Source organism: Rhinopithecus roxellana, chromosome 12 (genome assembly GCF_007565055.1).
Source record: "Rhinopithecus roxellana isolate Shanxi Qingling chromosome 12, ASM756505v1, whole genome shotgun sequence".
In the NCBI taxonomy this organism is placed as follows: domain Eukaryota; kingdom Metazoa; phylum Chordata; class Mammalia; order Primates; family Cercopithecidae; genus Rhinopithecus; species Rhinopithecus roxellana.
The window spans coordinates 131,203,716-131,226,845 of NC_044560.1; the positions used below are offsets into that span (position 1 = coordinate 131,203,716).

The 23,130-nt window shown below is 44.4% G+C and overlaps 1 protein-coding gene across 1 annotated transcript; it reads left to right on the forward strand.

Moving 5' to 3' along the window:
- The first annotated feature begins 6,936 nt into the window (after positions 1-6,936).
- On the forward strand, positions 6,937-19,720 carry LOC104676092 (cytochrome P450 2G1). Its single transcript, XM_010380818.2, has 9 exons — positions 6,937-7,116; positions 7,707-7,869; positions 10,350-10,499; positions 12,204-12,364; positions 12,943-13,119; positions 14,447-14,588; positions 17,366-17,553; positions 17,665-17,806; positions 19,194-19,720. Exons 1-9 carry the CDS (start codon positions 6,937-6,939, stop codon positions 19,373-19,375), a joined length of 1,485 nt encoding a protein of 494 aa, XP_010379120.2. The 3' UTR covers positions 19,376-19,720.
- The last annotated feature ends 3,410 nt before the right edge of the window (positions 19,721-23,130 follow it).

A 23,130-nucleotide genomic window follows, 5' to 3' on the forward strand; every position in this document is an offset into this window, starting at 1 on the left:
AAGCTGAACTCCAACCTAACTTTCTTTTCCATCTCCTTTGCTCAAAGGGAGGTGGAGACTTCCACAGGGATCCCAACCCACATGGAATTCCTCTTGATATCAGTGAGTTCCTGAAAAACTTCCCCCACTCTCCCTTGGGCAGCTGCTGACATCATCCCAAGCCCAGATCTTCAGCTTTGGAAATGCACCCACAGGAGTGTGCTGGTAAATGTTTATCAGCTGGCTCTTAGGAAAAAAAAGACCTGATTTGTAGAGTTTTCTGATTTCTGTGCTATGAATGCATTCACTATGGCCAATTTCAAACAACCAGCCAAGGTAGTGTCACTGAACATGGAGTTGGGAAGAGATGTGCAAAACTATACCATCATATAGTATTTTCACCATACAGACACAAATAGACATAAACAATCTCAATAGCACAGATAATGGTAAACTCTAGTGAAATAATTAGGATGTGATGAGCCCTTGAGTATTTATTACCATCTTTTAAAAATATAATATATTCCATTTTAAGTTTGCATAATTCAATTAATAATGACTATTTCATAATCAGCTCACATAATTACCAAACATTTAATAATCAGCTCTTCTGCCAGCTCCACTGTGCTACTGCCCCTCACCTGCATGCTCTGCATCGAGCCCTGATGAAGCCCCTGTCCTGGGAAGAAGGAAACTTCTTAATGACAATGCCTAAGGGTAAAATTCAGCACACTTACACAGGTGTGGTCCTATGAGTTATTAGAGGCTTTTTTTTCTTTTTTGAGACAAGGTCTGACTCTTTGCTCAGGCTGGAGTGCAGTGGTGCAATCTTGGCTCACTGCAACATCTGTCTCCCGGATTCAAGTGATTCTCCTGCCTCAGTTCCTGAGTAGCTGGGATTACAGGCGCCCACCACCATGTCTACCTAGTTTTTTTTGTTTGTTTGTTTTTGTATTTTTAGTAGAGACGGTGAAATTCATAATTCACCATGTTGGCCAGGCTGGTCTCAAACTCCTGGCCTCAAGCGATCCACCCGTCTCAGCCTCCCAAAGTGCTAGGATTACAGGCGTGAGCCACTACACCTGGCCTGTTACAGCATCTTTTGATAGAGGTTGGTGTTTTAGTTTGTTTAGTGTTGTTATTACCAAATACCTGTGGCTGGGTAATTTGTAATAAAAGATAGTTATTTGGCTCACAGTCCTGCCGGCTGTACAAGAAGCATGGCACCAGCGTCTTCTGGTGAGGGCTTCAGGCTGCTTCCACTCATAGCGGAAGGCAAAGCAGAGCTAGCGTGTGCGGTGATCACAGAGTGAGAGGGGAAGCAAGAGAGAGAGGGTGTGGCCAAATTCTTTTAAACAAGCAGCTCTCATGGCAACGAATAGAGCAAGAACCCATTCATTACCATGAGGAGGACATCAGGCAACTCCTGGATCGTGAACCAAACACTTCCCATTAGTTTCTACCTCCAACACTGGGGATCAAATTTCAATGTGAGGTTTGCAGGGACAAACATTCAAACAAGAGCAGTTGGTGAATGGGAAATTCAGCCACTTCTCCAGGACCACTCTTACCAAGAGTCCCATAATTCAGCAACTACGGAGGCCTCCAGGACCCTCCTCCATCTTCAGACAATGTTTCTGGTGCCCTAGTTGTTAAATATGTTTATTGTCATCATCTGTAATATTTAATTCCATACATACATCCTCCTTACAAGGAATCTTGCAATATCTCACAACTGATGATTTATACTCCATGGGTATAAATGGGGCCAAATTATGCATTTTATAGCTTTTGAGAAACTCTGAACTAATAATATTTCTGAGAGCTCTTCAAGCTGTGATGTGCTGTGTTTAGACTGGAACCCCAAGCTTGAGTTTAAGAGTGAGAGGAGATGCAGAAAAGAAGTTGAGGGCAGGTATGAGTACCAGGAAGACTTTCCCGTGGATATGGGAGAGTATGGCATTAAATCACATTGACACACAGAAACTGTGGGAAGCAACAAATCATTGTTGTCTTAAGCTTCTATCTAGTTATGAGAGAAAATAGGTAATTTTCCATTAAAGGGAGAAATACCAAGTTCCATCTTAATGAATTTAAGTTCTTAAAAAGGAGAGTCAATTAAAGAAACATTAAATTAATATATGGGGGTACTCAGACACAGCAAAAAAAAAAAAAAAAAAAAGAAAGAAGGCAAATGTCCAATGCTGGACAAGCACTTACCTTGGTTCAATGATTTTTCTTTTTTCTTTTTTTTTTTCTTTTTTGAGACAGAGTCTGGCTCTGCCGCCCGGGCTGGAGTGCAGTGGCCGGATCTCCGCTCACTGCAAGCTCCGCCTCCCGGGTTCACGCCATTCTCCTGCCTCAGCCTCCCAAGTAGCTGGGACTACAGGCGCCCGCCACCTCGCCCGGCTAGTTTTTTGTATTTTTTATTAGAGACGGGGTTTCACCGTGGTAGCCAGGATGGTCTTGATCTCCTGACCTCGTGATCCGCCCGTCTCGGCCTCCCAAAGTGCTGGGATTACAGACTTGAGCCACCGCGCCCGGCCTGGTTCAATGATTTTTCAATCATTTTTTCATAGAAGCCTAATTTCCTAAGATATAGGTTAACTGCTATAATGAAGACCTGAAACAGCAGTTTAAAGGGGCTTACACAAGATGGAAATTTAATTTTCTTTCTTTCTTTTTTTTCTTTTTTCTTCTTTTTGGAGATGGAGCCTCATTCTGTCACTCAGGCTGGAGTGCACTGGCATCCTCTCAGCTCAATGCAACCTCGGCCTCCCAGGTTCATGCGATTCCCCTGCCTCAGCCTCCCGAGTAGCTGGGATTACAGGTGTGTGCCACCACGTCGGGCTAATTTTTGTAGTTTTAGTAGAGACGGGCTTTCACCATTTTGGCCAGGCGGTTCTCGAACTCCTGACCTCAAGTGATTCACCTGCCTTGACCTCCCAAAGTGCTGGGATTACGCCTGGTGGAAATTAAATTTTCTTACACGTAATGGCTCTGCATAAGCAACCCAGAGCTCATCAGGTAGTTCACTGATATCAAAGGCCCAGGTTCCTTCCATGTTGCTGCTGCTCCTTCCTAAGCTGTTGCTCTTGCTATCCCGACATTTCCATTCCAGTTAGCCAGAAAGAGGAAATACTCAGGAAGAAAATCTTGCCACTCCCTCTAAAAGCATAAACTGAAAGTTGTATGCACCACTTCCACTCACTTCTCATTGGTCAGAACTTGGCTACATGGCCATACACAGCTGCAAGGGAGCTTGGGAAATGTAGTTTTTAACTCTAGATAATCATGTCGCTGGAGAGAATTCCATTACTGTGGAAGACGGGGAAAACAAATATTGGGAGACATCTAGGTGCCTCTGAAATATGAACCTTTTCTCAAATACGGTCATATATGAATTTAATGTAGCAAACCAGATGACAATGAGAGCTATACTCTCAAGCACTGGAAACATCTGAATACCTTTTCCCTGGTATGAAAGGTATTACACGAAGTTAAAAAAAAAAAAAAAAAAAGTTTATCCAACAACTTCAGGTTATAAGAATATTTGTTTTAGGGTGACCTGAATCATCTCTGACTGATTAACATGCCCCTCCTGGCAAGCTGGTTGTTTGGATTGGAGGATACCCTCCTTGTCAAGCACACAGCTCCACGCCTGGCACAAAGTGACAACGAATTTAAAAAATGTGGTTGGGCGCAGTGGCTCGTGCCTGTAATCCTAGCACTTTGGGAGACCAGGAAGGTGGATCACTTGAGGTCAGGAGTTCAAGACCAGCCTGGCAAATCTGGCAAAACCCCATCTCCACTAAAAATACAAAAATTAGCCAGGCATGGTGGCGGGTGCCTGTAATCCCAGCTACTCCGGAGGCTGAGGCAGGAGAATCGCTTTAACCTGGCGGGCGGAGGTTGCAGTGAGCCAAGATCACACCATTGCACTCCAGCCTGGGCAACAGAGAAAGACTCCACCTCAAAAAAAAAAAAAAAAAAAAAATTCTGGCAGCATCACATTTCTTAGTCCCAGAAACAGGGACATGTGACTAGGCATAAAATGACCCAGGTTCCGTTTCACACACAGCCTGTGAAGCCCAAATCTCCTTCTCTCTATCCCACTTAGACCTCGGTTTGTCTCTTGTCTCTATATCTCTTTGTTTCTTTGCCTTTCTCTTTGTTCATCTCCATCTCCAACTCTTTGTCTAGTTGGATTTCTCTCTGAGTCACTGGTGTTTTGTTTGTTGGTTTGTTTTTTAGAAATGAGAGAGAAAGTGTGTTCACACTTTGGGTTCCTCTTGATTCTCTTCTCAGCCATATGTCACTTTCTCAGTCTCTGTCTCACTGAAACTTTTTTTCCTGTCTTTTATTCTTTCTGCTTCTATCTCCCTCTCTCTGCTTCTTTGAATTGTCTTCTCTGTGTCCTCCTTGACATTTATCTTTGACTCATCGAATCTCTCTCTCTCATCTCTATTTTGTTTTGTTTGTTTTGTTTTTGAGACAGAGTCTCACTCTTGTTGCCCAGGCTGGAGTGCAGTGGCGTGATCTCGGCTCACTGCAACTTCTGCCTTCCGGGTTCAAGTGATTCTCCTGCCTCAGTCTCCTGGGTAGCTGGGATTACAGGTGCCCGCCACCACACCCGACTAATTTTTTGTGTGTGCATGTATTTTTAGTAGAGACGGGGTTTCACCATGTTGGCCAGGCTGGTCTCTAACTCCTGACCTCAGGTGATCCACCTGCTTCGACCTCCCAAAGTGCTGGGATTACAGGTGTGAGTCACCGTGCCCAGCCTCATCTCTATTTTGATCTCGCTCTGGTTCTGTTTCTATGCACCTCTATTTTCTCTCAATCTTGACCTCTGTCTCCATCACATAATACCTGGCATAATCTGCCATGCTCTGAATTTCTCTGCCTCAAGTCCTCTGCAATTATTTTTCCTCTTTAGCTTGCTTCTATTTTTAGTGCAAGTTCCTCCACTCCTGGCTTCCTATATGGAGGTGGGATGTTGAGGGGAGCTGTTCTAAGAGTACTTGCTCTCTCCCTTCCTGTCTGAATCGGAAAACCAGACTCACAATCAACCAACATCACCACACAGACACCACCACCACAAGATGGTTAAGAGATTAGTCCTGAATGGGTGTTAAGTGTTGGGGGGTGAGGATCACAATGGGATGGGGAGGCAAAAGCTAAGAGAGTCAAAGGAGATGGGCTGAGCTGAGTCTCTACTCCAAGAAAGACATTCTAGTAGCAGATCCAAGAGACAAAAAGTGATACTGTGTGTGAGTCACTCAGTTTTCCCAGAATTTCCACCACTTCTGGACACAGGATGTCTCGGCTCAGCCAGCCAAACCCTATTCCCCAAACCTACAGATACCTTGAGGGATTCAGCTTCCGAGTCTCAGAATACAGTCGCATGAAAAGGACATTGAATTCCGTTAAATGGTATATGTGGGTAGGATATAATATCCAGGAAGTTCATTTCAGGACAATAAGGCTTTGAAAATATTTGGTGTAGAAAAGGTAGTGAATCACTTTTTAGGTTATAAGAAACGCAATTACTAATTGTGCTGGAGGAGACGTTCCCCTCCAGAGACTGTGGTTCAGGGGTGATCCCTAGACCTTAGACTTTCAAAATACACACACACACACACACACACACACACACACACACACACACACCCCGACACACACTACAGCAAAGTTCTTTTTTATTTCTTTTTTAAAATTTGATGCAGCAAAGTTCTGATACACCAACACAGGTAATCTTTGATTATTGTTATTTAACATTATCTTGAGTAGAAAACAAGAACTTTTTGAACAAAATCCTTTCAATTGATTTATTTCTCTTGTTTTCTAAATCTTCAGCTTACTTGCCTTATTGACATTCTAGTGTTCCATTACACAGTAGGGTGGCTGTAGTTAACGATAATACATTGCATATTTCAAAATAGTTAGAAGAGAGGATTTTTAATGTTCTTACCACAAAGAAATGACAAATGTCTCAGTAATGGATATAATAATTACCCAAATTTGATTGTTATACATTGCATACATGTATCAAAACATCACACTGTACCCCACAAATATGTACAATTATTGTGTCAATTTAAAAAATTTAACAACTGATTAATTAAGATTCTCCTTAATTAAATAATGAACAAAGAGTTTTCCTTGTTGTCTATCAAGACTTTCTAAAACAACATGGTCTGCCAGCTGTGGTGGCTCACACCTGTAGTTCCAGCACTTTGGGAAGCTGAGGGGCGTGGATCACTTGAGGCCAGGAGTTCGAGACCAGCCTGGCCAACATGGTGAAACTGCATCTCTAGAAAAATACAAAAATTAGCTGGGCATGGTGGTATGCGCCTGTAGTCCTAGCTACTTGGGAGGCTGAGGCATGAGAATCGCTTGAACACGGGAGGCAGAAGTTGTAGTGAAATGAGATCATGCCACTACACTCCAGCCTGGGTGACAGAGTGAGAATCTGTCTCAAATAAAATAAAATAATACAAATAAAACAACATGGTTTCCCGATTTGATAGATGGGGAAACAAGTCCCAGAGGTTAAGTGACTCGCCCGGTGAAGAAAAGACAGAGCTACCACTTGTACCCAGATTGTTTGGATCCTAAAACCAAAAGCCTAAAAAGAGAATAATGTGCCTCTTACCCTCCACCAAGAAATTCTGTCAATTCTGTTGAGCTGAGAGAGAAGAACAGGCAGACTGGAAATATGAAGAAAGGGGAATGGCCCCAGAGGATTTCCCTGTGTGAATTCAATTTACCCTTATTCAGATGGGAGATTATAGGTTATATAACCACCCCCCAAATAAAGCAATCTCTTCTCCAATGACATTCAAACCCGGAAAACTTGAATCCCAGGGTGTTCAGATTTCGGTGTAAGCTGATCTCCCAGGACCTATTTAGGCAGGATCTGGTGCCCAGGACAGAACCTGTTGACCTGGCACCATGGAGCTGGGAGGGGCTGTCACCATCTTTCTGGCACTCTGCTTGTCTTGCCTGCTCATCCTCATTGCCTGGAAACGAATGAATAAGGCAGGAAAGCTGCCCCCAGGTCCTACACCAATTCCTTTCCTGGGGAACCTGCTGCAAGTTCGAACTGACGCTACGTTTCAGTCTTTCATGAAGGTGAGTGTGTCTGTCTCCTCTAACAGGGCTAAAAGCAACTAATCCTATAGCCAGATTCACATAGAACCTTATGCCTTCTAAAGATAGACTCTCAGAAGCACAGACTTTGCAAATCTTAGAATTCTGAAATTCCAGAATCCCAAAATGTTGGAAACACACATTCTCAGTGCTTTGAAATAAGACTTTCATGATCTCAGGACTTTGGAATCACAGTACATTATATTTTTAAACACAAGGACTCTTTGACTCAGGTTGTCTTAGCGCTTTGAGACTTGGTATCACGAAGTCTTAAGATTCTAGAAATTTAACATTTCAGAGAGAGAAGTATGAAGCTTGGAATTTATCGAATCCAGGTCCATTATTTTATAGATGAGAACAGTAAGTCTTATGGGGAGGGATGAGCTTTTGCCTAGGATGATAGAAGCCAAGACTTCCATGCCTGTTTCCCAATAGTCCTTCCAAGTCCAGATTTACCTTGATTCCTCAGTACCATGTTTATATCCCCCGGAAATCACCATCCTCTAAAATCCTATTGGCCTATACTTGGTACTCCAATCAGCCCCTCCTTTTGTGTTTTCCTTCACTCCAAGCTCAGGGAGAAATATGGCCCTGTGTTCACTGTGTACATGGGTCTCCGGCCAGTGGTGGTTTTATGTGGACATGAAGCAGTGAAGGAAGCCTTGGTAGACCAAGTGGATGAGTTCAGTGGCCGTGGAGAACTGGCTTCAATAGAGCGAAACTTCCAAGGTCATGGTAGGTAGCAACAACAACAAAAACAATAAAACCAGAAATGACTGCAATGCACTGCCTCTATGCCAGGTTCTTTGGTAAGTAAGTACTCTACATGACTTATTGCATTGACTCCCTTAGGAGAGCTGTTAACATTATACTAATGTTGTCAATGAGAAAGCTAAAATAGGTAGGGCGTGGTGGCTCACGCCTGTAATCCCAGCACTTTGGGAGGCTGAGGCAGGTGGATGACCTGAGGTCAGGAGTTTGAGACCAGCCTGGCTAACATGGTGAAACCTGATTCTACTAAAAACTAAAAATAAAAATTAGCTGAGCGTGGTGTCATATGCCTGTAATCCCAGTTGCTCAGGAGGCTGAGGCAGGAGAATCGCTTGAACCCGGGAGGCGGATGTTATAGTGAGCCAAGATCATGCCATTCTACTCCATCTTGGGCAACAAGAGTGAAACTCTGTAAAAAAAAAAAAAAGAAAAGGAAAGAAAAGAAAAAGCTAAGACAAAGATTAGATAATGTCACACAGTAAGTGGTAGGATCACTTTATTTTGAGCCTATGCCACCTGACTCTAAACTATTTTCTATGTTATTTCTGCTCTTATTTTTAATGGATTAGTGGTATTGTTTCTTTCTTTCTTTTTTCTTTTTTTTTTTGAGACGGAGTTTCACTCTTGTTACCCAGGCTAGAGTGCAATGGCACGATCTCAGCTCAGAGCAACCTCTGCCTCCTGGGTTCAAGCGATTCTCCTGCTTCAGGCTCCTAAGTAGCTAGGATTACAGGCATGCGCCACCACGCAGGGCTAATTTTGTATTTTTAGTAGACACGGGGTTTCTTTATTTTGGACAGACTGGTCTTGAACCCCCAACCTCAGGTGATTCGCCCACCTAAGCCTCCCATAGTGCTGGAACTACAGGCATGAGCCACTGAGCCTGGCGGATTAGGGATATTCTTTATGCACCCACTAAAGCTCTCATAGCCAACCTTATTTCTCATCTTCCTATACTCATACACATACCTAACCCATAGGTCTCTGCCTCCTTCACTTAGGTAGATCTCTTTCTCCCAAGCATCCATCTCTAACTGCCCACATCCTTCAATTCCAAGCAGGCTCACCATATACCGTCTGTCTTTCTTTCTTTCTTTCTTTCTTTCTTTCTTTCTTTCTTTCTTTCTTTCTTTCTTTCTTTCTTTCTTTCTTTCTTTTCTTTCTTTTTTCTTTCTTTTTTTCTATTACCTTTTCTTCCTTTTGTCCATTGATCCATATTCATCAGAAAATCCATTCATTATTCTTTCTTTCTTTCTTTTTTTTTTTTTTTTTTTTTTTTTTTGAGAGGGAGTCTTGCTCTGTCGCCCGGGCTGGAGTGCAGTGGCCGGATCTCAGCTCACTGCAAGCTCCGCCTCCCGGGTTCACGCCATTCTCCTGCCTCAGCCTCCCGAGTAGCTGGGACTACAGGCGCCCGCCACCCTCACCCGGCTAGTTTTTTGTATTTTTTTTTAGTAGAGACGGGGTTTCACCGTGGTAGCCAAGATGGTCTCGATCTCCTGACCTCGTGATCCGCCCGTCTCGGCCTCCCAAAGTGCTGGGATTAGGCTTGAGCCACCGCGCCCGGCTCATTATTCTTTCTATAAAAACATCTTTCACTCTATTATCTATACATCAGTCAATTAACTTTCTATTTATTCATCTATCCATCATTCCATCCATTCATTAATTCTTTCATCTTTTATACATCTATCAATCTCTCTATCCACTCTCCAAACATTATCCATCTATCTCAACCATCCATCCATTAACCATCCACCCATCTATTAAGTCTTCCATCCATCCATCCCTCCATCCATTCATCCGTCCATCCATCATCCATCCGTCCATCCATCCGTCATTCCAGTCATGAACTCTTCCTTCCATTCATCAATAAAGCAAAATAATTTCATTAGATCTAGTGCATTGGTATAAGACTCTCATCAGTCCACACATTTAGTAATTTCTAAATGTTTCTTACTACACGGTAACTCCTTTTTTGTAAGTATATCTATGTACAGGTGTGAGCTTCTGCATACACATATGTGTATACATCCAGAAAATCCAAGTATTACTTAGAAAAAAGAATTAATATCTCTATTCCAGGGCACTCTATACGGCACTCTGTCCATACATCCCTCCACCTTGCTATGCATTCACCCAGTTTTTTTTTTTTTTTTTTTTTTTAATCCAGTTCCACCCCTCTTTCCTGTAAGAAACACTCTTTGATCTCCCCCTATCATTCCTGCACTGATTCCCTTTTCCTCCACCTCAGTCTGGACTTTTTTTTTTCCCCAAGGATCCTGGAGAGAGGGAACCTTACTCTCTTGATTGAGCCTTGAAGGTTGTGAATGGTTTCCTTGACAGCACAGTCTAGAGATTTCATAATCTGTCCCCATCACTGTCTAGCACAGAGTTGAACACAGCAAGGGGAGGGAGGCAGAAGCCTGAGACTGAGATCTTGGCAGGTGTAGCTCTGGCCAATGGAGAACGATGGAGGATTCTCCGACGCTTCTCCCTGACCATCCTTCGGGACTTCGGGATGGGAAAGCGGAGCATTGAGGAGCAAATTCAGGAGGAGGCCAGCTACCTACTGGAGGAGTTCCGGAAGACCAAGGGTATGGGGGCCACAAGGGGGAGGGCCACTAGGTGACTGGGTGGTTATGGAGCTCTCAGTCAAGAGAAGATGGGCTTTGGTGGGAGAAAGCTCTGGAATGGAAGAAGAGGGAAAATATTAAGAATCCACTGGAATTTCTGGCCAGCTTCCGTATTAAAAGTTTACATGAGCTGGGCATGGTGGCACGTGCCCGTAGTGTCAGCTACTTGTGGGGCTGACTCCAGAGGATGCTTGAGTCCAGGAGTTCAAGGCTGCAGTGAGCTATGATCATGTCACTGCACTTCAGTATGGGAGACACAGTGAGACTCTGTTTCTTAAAAAAAAAAACAACAACAAAACAGTTAACATGGAAGACCCTTAGAGACCACTTCTCTAGCAACTTTAATCAGTGGATCTCAGGGGGTCTGTGAGCTCTTGATATCCTATGCAGATTTTGGTGACATGTGACTTTGTGACTTTTCTTGAAGACAGGCTCAAATTTCATTACATTTGTATATCCATATTGTGGTAAAAAATACGTAACATAAAAGTTACCACATTTGCCTCTTTAAGTGTCCAGTTAATTAGTGTTAAGTATATTCATGTTGTGAAAAAAATCTTTTGAACTTTTATATCTTGCAAATCTGAAATTCTATATTCATTTCATTATGTTTTCAAAGGAGTTCAGTCCCTGAACTCCTTTAGTTCTATAGAGAAAGGACACAGAGGCTGGAAAAAAAAAAAAAAAAAAAAAAAAAAACCCAGAAAAATAGATAAGAGGTAGAAATAGGACACATTTTCTCTGCATCCAAGGTGCCTTGCTTGGTCTACATGGGTGATTAACAGGTCTATATAAAAGCTTCAAATGCCCATGTACCCCAGATATTATTCATAAAATTGTGTATCTGTGAATATGTGCATTATTCTGGAGAAATTCTTCCCATCTCTACTGATCTTGTTTTACAGAAGGTGTAGGTGAGGGCAAGGGAAGAATTTTGTTTTGTTTCGTTTTGTTTTGTTTTGAGACAGAGTCTTGCTCTTGTCGCCCAGGCTGGAGTGCAATGGCATGATCTCGGCTCACTGCAACCTCCCCCTCCCAGGTTCAAGCAATTCTCCTGCCTCAGCCTCCTGAGTAGCTGGCATTACAGGCGTCTGCCACCACATCTGGCTAATTTTTTATTTTTCGTAGAGACGGGATTTCGCCATGTTGGCCAGGCTGGTCTCCAACTCCTGATCTTGTGATCTGCTTGCCTCAGCCTCACAAAGTGCTGGGATTACTAGACATGAGCCACCACGCCCGACCAGGAAGGATTTTTTTTAATTGCCCAAATGGAATCATTGGTAGAGCTAGATAGAATTCAGGAACTTTTGTAATGTGTCCCTTATCCCACTTCTCCCCAAATATGTGAGTCTCTAACATCAAGACATTTATGTAATAATAATACAAAATAATGATTAAGCTCAACTAGCTTTTCTTGAGTGCTTACTGTATGCCAGGCATTGTGCTAATTATTTTATATGGATAATGATATTGAATCCTCATGAATCAATGAAATGGTTCCCAAACCAATTTGCAGATTGGACAATCTAGACCCAAAACACAAAAATGAAGTGGCTCACACATGCAATTAAGTAGTAGAGCTGGGACTCAGATGCATCACTGTGACTCCACACCCCATATTCATCATGATGATTACCTCTAACATAAACAATTTCCACTACCCAGGTGCCCCCATCGACCCCACCTTCCTGCTGAGCCGCACCGTTTCCAATGTCATCAGTTCTGTTGTCTTTGGAAGTCGCTTCGACTATGAGGACAAGCAGTTCCTGAATCTGCTGCGGTTGATCAATGAGAGTTTCATTGAGATGAGCACTCCCTGGGCACAGGTGCCCACTCAGCCACCTCTCTGTCCACGCACCAACCCCAGTTAACTAAGCACCTTCCTGTACCCCACTTGATCCTCCCCACACCCCCAGGAGGTTAGTACAGTAGTTCCCCCTCATTGCTGGGGGATATGTTCAAGACCCCCGTGGATGCCTCAAGCCATGGATAGTACCCAATTCTATAGATACTAAGTTTTTCTGATATATACATATTGTGATAAAATTCAGTGTATAAATTGAGTGCAGTAAGAGACTGACATTCATAAGTAATAAAATAGAACAATTATAACAACATATTCTAACAACAGTTATGTGAATGTACTCTTTCTCTCTCAAAGTATCTTATATGTAATATTTTTAGACTGCAGTTGACTGCACACGTAACTGCAATGGTGGAAGGCAAAACCAGGGTGAAGGGGGAACTACTGTCTCAATAGGACCCAAGTTCCATGAAGCAAAAGGACCTCACCTGATTCTTAGACCCAGCACTGGACTTTGAGCCCAGCTGTCCAACTCCAGACTCAGCCCATGTGGGCCCCTGGCACCCGTCAGTGACAAAGTCCCCTTACCTATTCCCACAGCTATATGACATGTACTCTGGAATCATGCAGTATTTGCCAGGAAGACACAATCACGTCTACTACTTGATAGAAGAGCTCAAGGACTTCATTGCCTCCAGGGTCAAGATCAACGAAACATCCTTTGACCCCCAAAACCCTCGGGACTTCATTGACTGCTTTCTCATCAAGATGCACCAGGTACCTCCTCTTCTTCCACTGGTCCCTCCCTCTCATCTTCTCAACCTCTAGTCCCTGCAACTTTCAACCAATCTGCAAACATTGAGGGCAAAACAAAACAGAAAAAACAAGCATTATTTCACAGGGTTTACTTTTATCTACAGATGAGTATAGAAACTGTAAAAGTATAAACTGTTACAGCTTTAGAACAGACTTTGAATCTAGAAATTTTCGCAATTTGGAAAATTTAGGACCTTGGAAACTTAAAATCTTATACCGCATACATGCCAGAGAGTTATAATTGTAGTTTTGAGTCTTAGAATCTCAAAAACTTAGAAATTTTCTGAAGTTTAAAGTTTAACATTTAAGTTAAACATTTAAGTTAAAGTTAAAAGATTTGAACATGTAGGGACATAGGTATAGAATTTAAATTTCCAAGGGCAAAGGTTCAATAACATAAAAATAAATTTACAAATGTATAAAATTCTAAGAAATGATGATACAGAAGTATTAACCTTCTTAATTTGTTTAGAGATATACATCTATTTCTATATAGAGATGTATCTCTGTTTCTATAGATATGTATCGCTATTTCTATATCTCTATAGATATGTATCGCTATTTCTATATCTCTATAGAAATTTAGAATGTTCATACTTCTGTATCACCATTTCTTAGAGTTTTATACATTTGTAAATTTATATTTTTATATTATCGAATCTTTGCCCTTGGAAATTTAAATTCTATACACTACTGTCCCTACATGTTCAAATCTTACAAGGCGTCCTACATTCTTCTTCTCCTCCTATCCTCCCTATTGTTCACTCCATCCCATCCACCCCAGCTTCTGCCTTGCTCTTTCTCTAACACACGAGGCACGTCCCTGCCCCAGGACCTTTGTTCTGACTGTGTTCTCTCCCAGACACGCTTGGTTTACCCACCTATTGTTTCCCTATACAATAGACAATAAAGCCAATGAGAAAAGAAGACAATAGGCCAGGCGGTGGCTCACGCCTGTAATCCCAGCACTTTGGGAGGCCGAGGTGGGCGTATCAACTGAGGTCAGAAGTTTGAGACCAGCCTGGCCAACGTGGTGAAACCCCATCTCTACTAAATATTCATAAGAAGAAAAATTAGCCAGTCATGGTGGCAGGCGCCGGTAACCCCAGCTACTCGGGAAGCTGAGACAGGAGAATTGCTTGAACCCGGGAGGTGGAGGTTGCAGTGAGTTGGTATCATGCCACTGCACTGCAGTCTGGGCGACAGAGCAAGATTGTAAAAAAAAAAAAAAAAAAAAAACAATAAAGACAGAAGAGAGTGACTCCATTCACTATCCCCTCATTCTCAGGATAAAAATAATCCTCGTACAGAATTCAACCTCAAGAACTTGGTCCTCACCACTCTGAACCTCTTCTTTGCTGGCACAGAGACAGTGAGCTCTACACTGCGCTATGGATTCTTGCTGTTAATGAAGCACCCTGAAGTGGAAGGTGAGTCCATCCTGAGCTGCTTATCTGGTACCTCCCCCTCCCAACATAAAGAAGACATCATCTTGAATATCTAGAATCCCACGGCCTCAGACTCTTCACCCTTTAGAACTTCAGGACGTGAAACACGACATCCCCGACTGTGGGGATCATTTAACTTAATCTTCTACTTGGTGTCTGTGGCCTGTGGCTATTGTAACAAATTACCAGGGACTCAGTCGTCTAAAACAACACAAATGTATTATCCTTCCGTTCTGAATTTCAGAAGTTCAAATAGGCTTTCACTAGCCGACACCAACGGACCATCTGATTCTCTGCCTTTTCTGGTTGTTAAAGCTGTACTCCTTGTAATCCTGGGTTCACGACTCTGTTCTCCATCTTCAAAGCCATCAGCGTAGCTTCTTCAAACCTCTGTTTGCTTCTGGCATCACATCTTTTATTCTTTTTCTTTTCTTTTTGGAGACAGAGTCTTCCTCTGTTGCTCAGGCTGGGGTGCAGTGGCGTGATCTCAGCTCATGCAATCTCTGCCTCCTTGGTTCAAGCAATTCTCCTGCCTCAGCCTCCCGAATAGCTGGGATTACAGGTGTGTGCCACCACACCCACCTAATTTTGTATTTTTAGTAGAGACAGGGTTTTGCCATGTTGGCCAGGTTGGTCTGAAACTCCTGACCTCAGGTAATCCACCCGCCTTGGCTTCCCCAAATGCTGGGATTACAGGTGTGAGCCACTGCTCCCAGCCTGACATCTTTTTTTTCTAACTCTGATTCTCCTGCCTCTCTCTTATGCAGACACACAATATTATATTGAGGGCGAATCTCGGCAACCCAGGCTAATCTTTTCGTCTCAAGATTCTTAATTTACTGGCATTGTCAAAGTCTCTCTTGTCTTTTTGTTACCCTTATATACATAGCCTTCCAGGCATTAGGTTTTAGAGACTTGGAGGTGGTTATCTTTGATGGCCATTATTGAGCCAACCGCCCTGCCAAAGTTAAATAGAATCCGTCTCCAATAAATTATGATCTGGTTCATTTGGGTAACTTTAGTAATGAGGAACTCACTACTTGCTTAAGGAAAATTCTCAATTTTGGCCCCTCTCCTTAATAATGCAATTCAAAACAAGCCAAAGGATTTCTCCTGGTGCAGATCAGAGAAACTAACACACTTCCACTCAAACGTTTCTAGTCTTACCTCCATTGTCCGAGTTGTCTTTCCCTGGTCTAAATAATCAGGCCAGGTGCTGTGGCTCACGCCTGTAATCCCAGCACTTTGGGAAGGCAGAGATGGGCAAATCGCTTGAGGCCAGGACTTCAAGACCAGCCTGGCCAACATGGAGAAACACTGTCTCTACTAAAAATGCAAAAATTAGCCAGGTGTGGTAGCACACACCTGTAATCCCAGCTACCTGGGGGGCTGAGACACAAGAGTCATTTGATCCCGGGGGGCAGAAGTTGCAGTAAGCCAAGATTGCACCACTGCACTCCAGCCTGGGGACACAGCGAGACTCCTTCTAAAAAAAAGAAAAAAAAAAGAAGAAAAAAGAAAAGAAAATCAAATCAAATCAAATATTTATCGGATGCTTCTATGTGTCAAGCACTGTCCTAGTTCCTTGTACACCAGACTTTATGTAATGTTTACAACTCTATGACCTTGTCCAACCATCACACTCATTTTGAAGATGACAAAACACAAGTTCAGAAGGTGAAGTCACACAGGCCAGGCGCGGTGGCTCACGCCTGTAATCCCAGCACTTTGGGAGGCTCAGGAGGGCGGATCACGAGGTTGAGAGATCGAGACCATCCTGGCTAACATGGTGAAACCCCGTCTGTACTAAAACTTTAAAAAAAAATTAGGCGGGCACGGTGGCGGGCGCCTGTTGTCCCAGCTACTCTGGAGGCTGAGGCAGGAGAATGGCGTGAACCCGGGAGGTAGAGCTTGCAGTGAGCTGACATCGTGTTACCGCACTCCAGCCTGGCCAACAGAGCGAGAAGACTCCATCTCCAAAAAAAAAAAAAAAAAAAAAAAAAAAAAGGAAGGTGAAGTCACTCATCCCTAAACCCTAAAGTGCAAAGAGGAGTAACTCGACCAGTGATGATCTTAATCAGTCACATAACCGCTTGCCATTTGTGTCAATCCTATCCTAACCACCTAGCATGCCTCTCCCATTTTGTAAAAATCCCATATATGAGAGCCAAATTGGCACCATGGCTTTTTGGTGCTTTTAAGTAAAGACCAAATGTCCTGGCAGCGTTCAAGACTCCAAGCTGCCTGTCTCCCGATGTCTGACGAGGAATTGAGCACCACCAGTGTGTCAGTTGTTAAGTTAAAGAAGCGACCAAACAGGCCGGGTGCCGTGGCTCACGCCTGTAAGCCCACCACTTCGGGCCGAGGTGGGTGGATCACGAGGTCAGGAGTTCGAGACTTGCTTGACCAACATGGTGAAACCCCATCTCTGTTAAACATACAAAAATTAACTGGGTGGGTGGCAGGCACCTGTAATCCCAGTTACTCTGGAGGCTGAGGCAGAAGAATCAATTGAAGGCAAGGCGGAGGTTGCAGTGAGCCAAGATCGTGCCATTGCACTCCAGCCTGTGTGACAGGCTACTTAAAAAAAAAAAAAAAAAAAGAAGCCACCAAACATGCGTGGCTTGCATCTGAGATCTCTTTCTGTTGGAGCTTGGAATGCATGATTTGCCCTGGCTTCCCTAACAAAAACACCTCCTGTGTGTTTTGTTTTGTTTTGTTTTTCTCTGTTCTCCACTTTATTTTCTGGCCCCTTTCAGCTAGGATCCACGAAGAAATTAACCAGGTGATTGGACCACACCGGCTCCCAAGTGTGGATGACCGGGTCAAGATGCCCTACACAGATGCCGTCATCCACGAAATACAGAGACTGGTAGACATCGTGCCCATGGGTGTCCCCCACAACATCATCTGGGACACTCAATTTCGAGGCTACCTTCTGCCCAAGGTGGGGCTGCACCCTCATTGCCTCCCTTCCCCTGCACTCCTCTCTCCCCCTGGTTCCCTAACCCTGTAGTCCAACACTGATTTCTCCTAACTGCCCCCATTTTCACCCCAGGGCACAGACGTATTTCCCCTGCTTGGCTCTGTCCTCAAAGACCCCAAATACTTCCGCTACCCAGATGCCTTCTATCCCCAGCACTTTCTGGATGAGCAGGGCCACTTCAAGAAGAATGAAGCCTTTGTGCCTTTTTCCTCTGGTAGGTTTCTCTGGTCTGACTTCCCCCAGGCATGTGCTAAATCCACCCCTCAGCCACTGATCTGTATTTGAAGTTCAAGTCACAATGTGAATTTGAAGGTTATATCTTAGAGCCATAAAGTTTTAGAATCCCAGAACTAGTAAATGTTGGAACGATCAACCCTGATAATTAGAAAAAAAAGTCAGGATGGTAATAGCACTAAACAGGGCATAAACCAACTGGCTGCTAAGAACAAAATAAGACATATTTTCTATGTTTCCAGGCAGATAGCCTCTGAACTTTTGCCATTGATCCACAAAAGCAGCCATAGACAATATGTAAATGAATGAGTGTGTGTGAGCCTGAAAAACTGTTTACGGACAATGAAATTTGAATTTTGTTTTATCTTCATATATCACAAAAAAGTCTTTTTCCCCCAACCATTTTAAAATGCCAAAAGCATTCCTAGTTTGCAGGCTGTATGAACACAAGCAGCAGGGCAAATTTGCCCAACAGGCAGACATTTGCCTACTCATGGCATAAAATCTGTATGCAGCAACATTTTAAGTGTACGTTGGCAGGGCAGAGTGGCTCACACCTGTAATCCCAGCACTTTCGGAGGCCGAGGCAGGCGGATCACTGGAGGCCAGGAGTTCGAGACAAGCCTGGCCAACATGGTGAAACCCTATTGTTACTAAAAATACAAAAATTAGCCAGGCATGGTGGCCTGCGCCTCTAATCGCAGCTACTCCGGAGACTGAGGCACAAAAATCACTTGAACCCAGGAGACCAGGTTGCAGTGAACCGAGATCATGCCACTGCACTCCAGCCTGGGAGACACAGGGAGACTCGGTCTCAAACAAACAAAAAACAATGACAACAAAAAGTGTATGTTGTTTGGATCCTGGAGTCAGGGCAGCGGTTGGGAACCTGGACTCCACTCCACCTTTTAGAAATCGTAGGCCTTGGGTGAGTCACTTCAGCCCCCGTCTGTGAAACAGGGATTCATCCCTCCAAACGATTGGAAGAGCGGCTTACAAACAGTAGGTGTTATTAACGGTGAGTTTTCACTTTTTTTCTCACCAGTGTCTGGCACCTAATAGGCATTTGACAAACCCTTGAGGAACTGAAATGAACACAACCTTGAAACTCATGGATCCTATAGAACCATTCCCTCTTGGAATAGGATGGAATCAGAGCCATCAGAGAAGTAGCAGGTCCTAGCTGAGCCTAACTACAGACACCCACTAAGCCTGTGTAACACCCCTTTATAAAGCAGGCACAGTCATGAGCCCTGAGGTGCTGATGAGGCAGCTGAGGCTCAGTGGGGTGGTCAGTCCAGACACCCCTGACACCCCATGACCTGTGCAGGTGCGACCCTTCCTTCTGTCCTCCCCTGTGCCTGCAGGAAAGCGCATCTGCCTGGGCGAGGCCATGGCCCGAATGGAACTCTTTCTCTACTTCACCTCCATCCTTCAGAACTTCTCTCTACGCTCGCTGGTGCCACCTGGGGACATCGATATCACCCCCAAGCTCTCAGGCTTTGGCAACATCCCCCCAACCTATGAACTCTGCCTCGTGGCCCGCTGAGCACCACCTCCTGCGGGGCAAGGAGGAAGCAGGGAATGCAGCTCTCCTCTCATGTTCAGGAGCACCTGCTCTTCCTCATCTTACTAATCCTCACAGCATCCCTGAGAGGAGGCACTATGATTACAGAGTCAGCCAGGGTCACCTGAGAATGTACAGCTGCGTGTCTTCCCCTCCCATAGAAGAGCAACGCCCTGTGCAAGATTTGCACCTCTGCCTGCAGGTTTCATGGTCACATGGTCACCGTGGCTTAGGTTTCTGGATGCATCAAATTCTTAGTGTAGACCCTGTGTCTTCATGTTGTCTCTTTTTGTGTGTGCTGTGATTTTGACCAAAATGTAGTCTAAAATCCTTTCTGCTTGGTTCTCGTCTTTACCCACCAGCCCCCAAAAAGTCAACAAAGACCTCAAGTCTGTTGAGTGTAGCAAGTTTATTGTGTATTGTCTGTGACAGCAACGTAGGGTACAGTCAACAGCTTGAAATGTCTTTCTTGACTTGTTATTAGTTATAGTTTCTGCCAGCTCCCCTCCAGTGACTTCCCCTGGGTAAAATGTCCCATCCTCACCCATCTTGCTGACTCATTACCTTTCTCCACCACCATCTCTTCTAATCTTCCTTTCTGGTTGCTCTCAGTTGAACTCCCAATTCCAAATACTCCCCAGTCCATTTGTTTGTTTTGAGATGTAGTCTTACTCTGTGGCCCAGGCTGGAGTGAAGTGGCACTATCTAGGCTCACTGCAACTTCCGCCTCCCGGGTTCAAGCAATTTTTGTGCCTCGGCCTCCCAAGTAGCTGAGATTACAGGCATGTGCCACTGCACCTGGCTAATTTTTGAAATTTTAGTAGGGATGGGGTTTCGCCATGTTGCCCAGGCTGGTCTCGAAATACTGACCTCAAGCGATTCACCCACCTTGGCCTCCCAAAGTGCTGGGATTACAGATGTGAGCCACCATGCTTGTCCACCCCACTCCGTTTTTGAGGATAGCTCGGATGTTCCCACCTTCTATCATTCCCTTTCCAAACTCCATTAACTGACAACAACCTTCCCTCTTTTTCATTTATTCAGCCAATATTTATTGAATACCCAACATGTGCCAGCATAGTCTTCAGGGACTTGGAATCCATCAGTAAGCAAAACAGACAAAAACTCCTGACTTCAAGGAGCTTACATTCTAGTAAGGAAGGTGAACAATAGAGCACACATGAAATAAATATGTGAAAGACACACTGCGTTAGAAAAGCAAGGCTGGTAACTGGGATACACATTCTGTGATTGGAATTGTAAATGGATGGTTAGGGGTGGTTTCACAAGGTGATGGAGCAACAAGCTATGAAGATATCTGGGAAGGGAGTGTTCCTGGCAGAATGATTAAAAACATCAGCAGCGGGGCGCGGTGGCTCACGCCTGTAATCCCAACACTTCGGAGGCCAAGGCGGGCGGATCACGAGTTCAGGAGATGGAGACCATCCTGGCTAACACAGTGAAACCTCGTCTCTACTAAAAATACAAAAAATTAGCTGGGCACGATAGCGGGTGCCTGTAGTCCCAACTACTCAGGAGGCTGAGGCAGGAGAATAGTGTGAACCTGGGAGGCAGAGCTTGTAGCGAGTCAAGATCCTGCCACTGCACTCCAGCCTGGGTGACAGAACGAGACACCATCTAAAAACAAAAACAAAAACAAAACAAAACAAAAAAATGGCAGCGACTGGGCACGATGGTTCACGCCTGTAATCCTCATACTTTGGGAGGTCAAGGTGGGTGCGTCGCCTGAAGTCAGGAGTTTGAGACCAACCTGACCAACATAGTGAAAACCCCATCTCTATGAAAAATACAAAAGTTAGCTGGGCTTGGTGGCAGGTGCCTGTAATCCCAGCTACTCAGGAGGCTGAGGCAGGAGAACCGGTTGAACCTGAGAGGCAGAGGTTGCAGTGAGCTGAGATTGTGCCATTGCACTCCAGCCTGGGCAACAGTGTGAGATCCTGTCTCAAACAAACAAACAAACAAACCAGCAGAGTCCTAAGGCAGGAGGCTGTGTGCATCCAGGAATCCACAGGGAGCAGGTGTAGCTGGCATGGAAGAGGAAGACAGAGTAGGAGTGAAGGAAAGGAGGCCAGGGAGGTGATGGGGGCCAGACTGTGTGGGGTCTTATGTGCCAAGGTGAGGTCTTGGCTTTTACCCTGAAAGTGGTCGAGGTCTTTGGAGAGATGGTGAGCAGAGGGTGACATGTACTGACATATTTTATGGGGCTCACACTAGCTATCATATGATGGATATGAACGCAAAGACCTATTAGCAAGCTACTGCAACTGGTGATGTTGACTCAGACCCAGCAGCAGCAGTGAAGCTGGGCAGAATATGGTAGATTTGAAACCTATTTCACTACCTGAGATGGTGGGGTTTGCTACGGTATTGTACATAAGGTGTGAGAGAAAGAGGGAGTTCAGGCAGGAGTGCAAGGATAGCACCTCATCTTTGATCACTTCTTCTTCAACCTGTCACCTCTAGGGAACCTCAGAACCCATAACAGTCAGGGTTCCTTTTTTTTTTTTTTTTTTTTGAGACAGTGTCCCACTCTCTCACCCAGGCTGGAATGCAGTGGTGCGATCTCAGCTCACTGCAACCTCTGACTCCCAGGTTCAAGTGATTCTCCTGCTTCAGTCCCTTGAAGTAGCTGGGGTACAGGTGCGCACAATCATGCCTGGCTAATTTTTGTATTTTTAGTAGAAACAGGATTTCACCATGTTGGCCAGGCTGGTCTCAAACTCCCGACCTCAGGTGATCCACTTGCCTCGGCCTCCCAAAGTGCTGGGATTACAGGCATGAGCCACTGGCCTGGCCAGAGTTCCTATTTTTAAGCAACATAAAGTGACTTCGGTTCCTTTAAGTAACAAGGCTGTTAGCTACTGGAAAGTGATTGTTTAGCTCACAAAATTAACAGCAATTCTGGAAAAACAGGGTAAGAATAGGAGTAGAAAAAAGAGGCTGTGGTAGGGGACCACCAGCCAAGGTAATGTTCAAAGCTATTTGGTAGGACCTGCTGCCACACCACCCATCTCCTGGGTACTGAACACCTGACCCACCCCCTGGGTACTGCCATGGGACTCTAGACCCACTGATGCCACTATAGATAATTTCCTGATTGTGTCTGTGTTTTTGTCTCACATCCTCATGATTAAGAGTTCCAGACATCTAGCCACATGTTAAAGCCTTAGGGTTCAAGGTGAGGTGAAGAAGAATGAATACCTCCTTCAGCTGTTGTAGTGGGAGGCAAAGCCTTACCTCCGATCAAGAGCCACATAATAGGAGGTACTTAGAAAATCAAAAAAGAGTTTTGAGACTGCGTGTGTAATAAACAATAAATGCGGCCAGGCATGGTGACTCATGCCTGTAATCCCAGCACTTTGGGAGGCCAAGGTGGGCAGATCACTTGAGGCCAGGAGTTCGAGACCAGCCTGGCCAACACAGTGAAATTTCATCTCTACTAAAAATAGAAAAAAAAATAGCCAGACGTGGTGGCGCATCCCTGTAATCCCAGCTACTTGGGAGGCTGAGGCATGAGAATCACTTGAACTCGGGAGGTGGAGGTTGCAGTGAGCTGAGATAGTACCACTGCACTCCAGCCTGGGCAATGGAGTGAGACTCTGTCTCAAAACAAACAAACAAACAATAAACACCATTATGTAATTATGGGAATTAGATCCTCTGGGAAGCTGAGACTTAGATGGAGGTAGGCGTCCATCATTTTATTGGAGGGAGGG